Here is a 7,455-nt window from a genome sequence, read left to right on the forward strand (position 1 = left end):
GCGACTGATCTGCCTCGTTTGGGAAGAGAGCAATGATGGTGCCAACTTGGGCCAGTGAAGCAACGTCCTGCACAACTAGACTGAAGAACAAGAGAACAGCAACTTGTCTGTTCCCCTTCCCCTAATTCCCCAGCGCTGTTCCCATCCCCCAATTCCCCAATAAAATATTTTTTAAAAATCCTCTTCTGGGGCCGGCCGAGTGGCTCAGTTGGTTAAGAGCTCGCTCAAGAGTTTGAGCTCTGAGCAACAGCGGTTCGAGTCCAGCCCAAGCTGAGCAGCCGCTGAGCTGCCAACAGGTAGCAGGATGGCTCAGCTTAAAAAAAATAATAATAATAAAATAAAATAAAATAAAATAAAAATCCTCTTCTGCTTGCTGAATTGCCCAATATGGTAGAGGCCATGGCTAAACATGCATATTCTGAAGCTTGGGTTCAAATCAAGACTCCGCCACTGTGGCCTCAGATACGTCAGCTGTGAAATGCTGTTCATCACAGTATCTAACTTTATATGACTGTCGGAAGGATTAAATAAATGAACATATTTGGAAAAGCACTTAGAACAATGTTAGCAAAATAAGTGTATTGGTTGTTATTATTATTTTCTAGTGTTAATCACTCTGTGGCCCTGTGGCAGTTAAGATACTCAGGAAACATGCTAAAGGTGAAGCCAGATGATGTTGTACATGTAATAGTAGCCACTGTTTTTACCTGTGGGCATAAACCACTAGTGAGCAGAGGAAACAGCCAAACGGACATGACGTTCAACCTTACGCCAGGGCACGACAGAAGGAAGGTCCAAGTCCCCACCACCACTCACTGCCCTTGCAAATGAAATTAGGAAACACAACTCTCTCCAAGGAGAAGTAGTGCTTCGCTAGACTGCTCAATACCTAAGTGTAAAGCAAAAGCATCTCCAAGGTCCTCCAACAAAGCCATGGGACTAACCAGAGATGCAGTGTGCTTAATAAGGAAAAATTTTAGAATTGTAAAGGCATCTGCAAAGTGCCTTACAGGAACTTCAAGGGTGGAGTAGTCTCCATAATCTATCAATCTACCTCATGCCCTTGCTTGTTCAGTATTATGAAACTACTATTATAACAAGCTTGAAATATATGCATATCTCAAATCAGTGACATAGGTGACTGCCTAAAGGCTATGAAATAGATGAAGCGCAGGAAGAAAAAAAAATGGTTACTTACTTCATATTTATACTTCTCACCAGATTTAGCCTTTTTCAATCTTTCCAGAGCTTCCTGGCGTCCTTTCTTTGATTTCTTTTCTCGCCGGGATCGAGAGACTGCAAAACTTCCTGAATCTGACACAGCTGGAAAAAAAGCCAAATTTACATAAAGATGTTAAGAAATTGTCAGCCATCTTCCCTCAAAAACAGAGGAACTTTTTTTTTCCTCCAAAAAGAGGAAAATACCAAATTCGACGAACTGATATCTCCAAGAGACACTGGAGAAGGGAGATCAGCCGTTAGTCCATAATCTTCCCATTAGAAATGAGGGGCCTTAAGTAGAGTTATAAAAGGACAATTCAGTTTGTATTCTATTAATCAACATTTGAGAGGCTTTCAGGAGCACCTCCTCTTTGCAAAGCACCAGGTGCTCTGAGAGACACAAAGATCAGAAAGATATGGTCCCAATACTCAGAGAACTTAAAATCTAAAATGTGACAAAAGTAGCAACTAACTCTAACTTTATTCTTCAGAAGTAATGCATGCATGCCCTCACAGAGGTTCAGATAAAGTATCTGAGATTTCAAAGGAAGGATAAACTGGGGTGTTGGGAGAATTTAACAAAGATGGTTCTGAGGAGATTCTTGATTCCTTCACTGATTTCCAGGCCTCGCTCAGTTGGTTATGACATTAAAGGATGATAGCAAAAAGTCACGAAGGTTAAAATGTGTTTTGTCGAAAATTACTGAAATATCAGAGGGCCTCGGTGTTCACTCATTTAACTTTTGAATTATTCAGGCTTTGGTCATTATAAACTGACTACCTCACACACATACTGAAAAGATTTCATCCACAGAATTAAGATCTTGACATACCAGTTGATGAATAACCAAGTCAAGTGACACAGTGCTGCCTGCCAGCCATGAGTTTAGGCTCAGCATGACTGCCTTCTATGTCTGTGAAATGGAGTATTTTATTGTATTTGGTGATAATTATTTTATAAAGTGGAGTAGGCACAGTAAAAGAAAAGTATTGATAAAAGGCATCCTAAAAGCTCCAACCCACTGGAAAATTCATAACAACATTAAGCTGTTTGATTAAGTGTTTCACTGAAATAGAAGATGCAATTTAAAGAACATGTACCAGATGCTGGCAGTAACTGTTGAAAACTATGTCTTAAAATTGGAGACCTTATTTCTTCTAGCTTCCTGGAAATTGAATCTTTCTTTATAACATCTCTGTCTATTGTTTGACTTTCACATTTGACTTTTAAATCCATTTTCAGAAAGGCATTAAGTAAAAATTAAGGAATGTAGGTACTTGGTGATGACAGCCACAAAACCCTGGTGTCACTCAAATGATTTCGAAAAATCATGAGCAGGCCTACATGAAAAGGTTTTGGAGATTACTGAATATGGCCACTGGGAGGGAAAAGCTGGCTTCAGTGTTTTCCTTTTAAGACTCCTTTAGATTAGACCGACAAAATCTATAGGTCTTCAAATGGACTTACTCCACAGGAAATAATGTGCCACTCTACAATTACAAGAAAGACAGAGTTGCCTGTCCTCACGGGGCTTAAAGTCAAGCAAAGGAAAGCACCTGAGGCTCCCACCATCATATAAACAGGATGCCATATGAGGTAAGAACACAATAGTGAGGAAACGAAGTGAAGAAATGAGAGCTGTTAATTTTGCCTGGGAAATCAGGAAAGGCTTCACAGGAAAGGTTTCCAACACAGACCCAGGAAGGGGAGTAGAATTTCACAGTACAGGGTAAAAGGTGGCACAAATAGAGGAAAAGGTATGAGTCAGAATACAAAATGACAGAAAGGCAAGGTGTATTCAGAAACTGAGAGGAAGTCAGCGTGGAAGGTAAAATATGAGAGTGCAGAATGAGGGCGAGAATGAGAGGTTAGGGAGAAGCAGCACAAGCCAACTGTGCCATGTACTGGGTGACCCAGAGCCCATGTCCCACTACAGAAGCTGAAAAGGGAGATGCTCTTTCCCAGACACCCTCACAGCTAGGGCATGGGCATATAAAACAGGCTCTGCCAGTTAGGAACACCTGCTCAGACTTGAAGTCGGAAGCCAGTGTCACAAGGAAAGGGGGTGAGCTAAGGGAAGATTATAGAAGTAGCAACAGTTGCCAGTTACCTGGGGCAACAATGTTAACTACAGCTGTAACCTCAAGCTACGATGTTAACAAGCTATAACCTCAATCAAGTACTGGGCTAAGCAGCCACCGAGTGGCTCTCCAGTCCTCCTGGAGTTTCTGTGAACAACACAATTTCCTTCTAATAAATTCCTTTTTTGTTTAAATCAGCTAGAGTTGGTTCCTATAGCTATAGGATCTTCAAGGTCCTCATCTATGAAATGGGGATAATGTCTGCTTCATCAAGTTGTTAAGGGTTAAATGAAGATACTTGGCTTACTCTGTACTCAGCAACATAAGAGAAGCTAATTTAATGTGTGTGTAGATGCAGAGTACGTACACACACACACACACACACACACACACACACACACACCTAGTAGTACTGTGGTCTAGCTCCTAGAAAGCAAAAATAAAGCAACGCAGTTTTCTCAGGGAAGCATCAATATAACACTGCATATAATTAGGTGTTTACAATCCTAACGCCATGAAGACAAAAAGTTATGTCCAGCTTACTTACCTTTGTAACACGAGAGCCTGGCAGAATGCCTATGCCTAGCAGGTACCTAATAAATATTTGCTGAGTGAACAAATGAATGAACCACTCACTATACCTGCTTTATTTAATCATTAAATTCTCCCTGGTCCCTTTTCATATATAATGACAGCAAGTTATAATAAGACCTTTCAACTTTTCACTGCCACTGTCAAGTTACCCCACCTTCTAATACTTGAGGAAAAATGGCCTAGGTTTTCCTTTTTTTGGAATATGTTTCTAATGCTTCACGTAGGTTAAGTTAGCAAAAAAGAATAAGCATGAAAAAATCAAGTTACAAAAGTTTAAATACTCGGTTCAAATACTGGTCAGGAGCTGGAAAGGAGCAGCCCAACACTACTAGCCTGCAACAGTGTTTCAGGTAACAAACTTTCAGTCTGCTCTAAAGAAAAATATTCCAGTCACAAGTCCCCAGCAACACTTAATCAACACCATGACTTAAGAGGGGTCTCAAGATTGCACGGTATCCTCCAAAGAGTGATTTCTAATGTTCACAGATGTCATGCAGTTTTTAGGGTGAAGAAACGGCTTAGTGGCAAATCACTGATGTAGGGCTAGGGCTGCAAAGGATGTTCACATACTCACATCCTACATCCCATTTGTAATCCAGGCTAGTCGATTCTCCAAAATAAATTGTCTTAAAAAACGCAAGGCTAGAAGAACAAATTGAAATCTCTGATTCACAACTAGTGAATGCAAAAGAAGCTGATTAGGAAGCAAGCTCTCATTAATGGTGATGTATTTGAGTGACAGGAAATGTGACGCTTGAGCTAAGAAAGCGATTTTAAGTTAGAAGTTTGATGAAGTCACACTTTAGTTGAACGCTATTCAAAAAATCAGAAATCAGACAAAGCCATTTCTGTTTTTGTTTCTATTTTTGGAAATAAAAGATTACCACTGAAAACGGAGTGATACAGGGCATCCAAAATGCTGAACTGATGTATTTTTTAAAAGCTTCACCAGAGATGACTAGATTGTGAACACTATTTCTATGCAGTACTTGAAGAACTTTCCATATAATTTGAAAGAAAAATTGTTAATGCAGAAAGTAGAAACCAAGTACCTAAAAAGACAAACTGCAAAAAATAAAAATAAAAAAAAACAAACTGCATTTGTATCTTCTGGTTACAGCACTTGAGCTTTCTATTCTGCTTAGTTATGACATAAAACAAATTTCCTGGGCGTTTCTATAAAAGGGATGGCGTACTTCTGTTCTGTCCTAGCCCTCAAGCGCATACCTGGGGCGGCAACATAAAATACTTTCGGCCAAAACTGTGCCCCGCGGGGGCCAGTCTCGATATAGGTGTGCCCAGCACCTGGGACGCGACTCGCCAAAAGGAATATAAAGAAAGGCAGGCTAGAGTGGAGATCCAGAGTGACAGAGGTGAGGCAAGCGTCCCAAACAAAAAGCCCCGCAGTGGGGTTGCCAGGAGCAAAGGGCCCTGCAAGGAAGCCCCATCTGACGCCAGTACGTCCCAGCTCGGGAAGACCAAGGTCCGCGCCCAAGAAGACCCGCGGGGCGATTCGGGAGCGCGTCTAAGAAAAATTAAAACAGAGACCCACCCTCGAGCCCCCACCACCTGCAATCACTCCACAGTTCCCGCATGCCCAACCCGACCCCGAGCACCCCCAGCTCACAGTCATCTCCATGCACCGGCGCCATGGCCCCGGAGTCTCCCAATTCCGCGCCAAACCAGCCCGAAACTAGGGCGGGGGCCGAGACAGGCGCCAGCCTGAAAACCAATCAGCGGCTCCCGAGGCTTCGGACTTCCGTCCGGAAGGTCACTGACGTGCAGCCCGCGCCGTGCCGTGCCCCTCCCCCAGCCTTCCCGTGGCCACGTGTTTGGCGCCCTGTGATTAACCCTAAGGGAAAAGCACCAGCGGAGCTGAGGCTGAAGGGAACAGGAAAAAGAGGCGGTTGGGCCCTGGAAAGGAACCCCCTGGAGACTCGCTGCGCAGGCGCACCTATGCTGATGGAAAAGATTTGGGTGCGTTGGAGTAGGGGCTCTCTAGTTCTGAGGTGATTTGCTGGGAAAAGAGATGCTGGCTGGCAGTAGGGTCGCGTGGCTGGACCGGTTTCCCAGGACCCTGGGTAAGCAACTGTATCCTGCTGTACAGTCTGAGCCTGGCCTGATGGTTATTGTTTCTCAGAGTGTGGATACAGTTGCTGTGTCCTCTTTAGGCCTATACGGGCCTAAAAAATGTATACACATTTTAAGAAATAAAAAACTATTAAAATTGTAAAACTCAATACATACCAATAACAAAAGATGAATACAAGTCACGTTTGACTTCTGCAATGACAAGAGGTGCTCAAAGTAGTTACCATCAGCGTAATTTTAATAGATTTTTTTCATTTCTTAAAACATGTATACATTTTTTTGGCACCCTCTGTATATACATGTATACCAGGGGTGCAAAAAAAAGTACACACATTTTAAGAGATGTTATCTATGTTCAAGCAGTAGTTCGCCGCAATCAGAAGTGTCTGGACACTGATGGTAACTACTTTGAGCACCTCTTGTAATTGCAGAAGTCAAACGTGACTTGTATTCATCTTTTGTTATTGGTATGTATTGAGTTTTACAATTTTAATACAGTTTTTTCTTTCTTAAAATGTGTATACAATGTGGCAGGATGGTCCAGCTAGTGAGAGCACCTGCTCCTAACAACAATGTTCCTGGTTCGACTCCAGCAGGGGATGCTGGGCTACGCCCACCTGCAACTAAGATTGAACAGAGCTCCTTGAGCTGAGCTGCCGCAAGCTGCCCACGGTAGGCCAGATGGTGACTGGACTTGAAGCTGAGCTAGCTGCGCCCTCCACAACTAAGACTGAAAGACAACAACTTGGCTATTCCCCTTCCCTAATTCCCCAATAAAATCTTTTTAAAAATATGTATACATTTTTTGGCACCCTCTGTGTAAACACAAACACACACACACACACACACACACGCACATGCACACACTGACCACATAAAGGTATATGTACCACATTAACCAAATAACCAAAAGGAGCATCACCAATCAATAAGGGGCAATTATATGCCTCTTGATGTGATGCACTTGGAAAAAAGAACATCACCTATACAGTCTTCTTGCAAAATATGTTTAACCTGAACCTACCCATGAAGAAATAATAAGATGTATTCAAGGCGTAGGACTGTCTATAAAACATCTGGCCCAGACTCCTGCAAAACGTCAATGTTATAAAAGACAAAAAGGGGTGTTAGATTCTTGTATATAGCATGCAATGTATGCATCTCATTTATTGTTTAATAAACAATATGAACAGAGACATCTGCATGTATAGCTTAACTGAAGAACACTTACTAAACCAAGAACTTAAAATGAGAAACATTTTTGAGTACCATTTTATGTAGAATTAATTTTAGCCATGGAAGCCAATGCATCTGAGCCCTTTTCTCAAACCCATTAGTGTATAAGGCTCTTGGCTCCATCCCCCTAGAGAGCAATGTTAGATCCATGCCCTCAAGTGCTTCATCATGAATTATAGACCAATGGGCAAATCTTTTGTGATAACTGAGCCATGGATCATAGCATAAATA

The 7,455-nt window shown here is 42.1% G+C and overlaps 1 protein-coding gene across 1 annotated transcript in view; it reads right to left on the bottom strand.

Moving 5' to 3' along the window:
* POLA1 (DNA polymerase alpha 1, catalytic subunit) overlaps positions 1-6,041 on the bottom strand; it is a 319,056-nt gene extending 313,015 nt beyond the window's left edge. The window contains exons 1-2 of the mRNA XM_019625246.1: positions 5,525-6,041; positions 1,199-1,323 (exon numbers count right to left, since the gene is read on the bottom strand). Of these exons, the coding sequence (XP_019480791.1) occupies positions 1,199-1,323; positions 5,525-5,549 (150 nt within the window). The 5' untranslated portion in view covers positions 5,550-6,041. The remainder of the gene's footprint in view (positions 1-1,198; positions 1,324-5,524) is intronic.
* Between the last annotated feature and the right edge of the window lie 1,414 nt (positions 6,042-7,455).

This window comes from Hipposideros armiger, unplaced genomic scaffold (genome assembly GCF_001890085.2).
Source record: "Hipposideros armiger isolate ML-2016 unplaced genomic scaffold, ASM189008v1 scaffold_620, whole genome shotgun sequence".
NCBI lineage: Eukaryota > Metazoa > Chordata > Mammalia > Chiroptera > Hipposideridae > Hipposideros > Hipposideros armiger.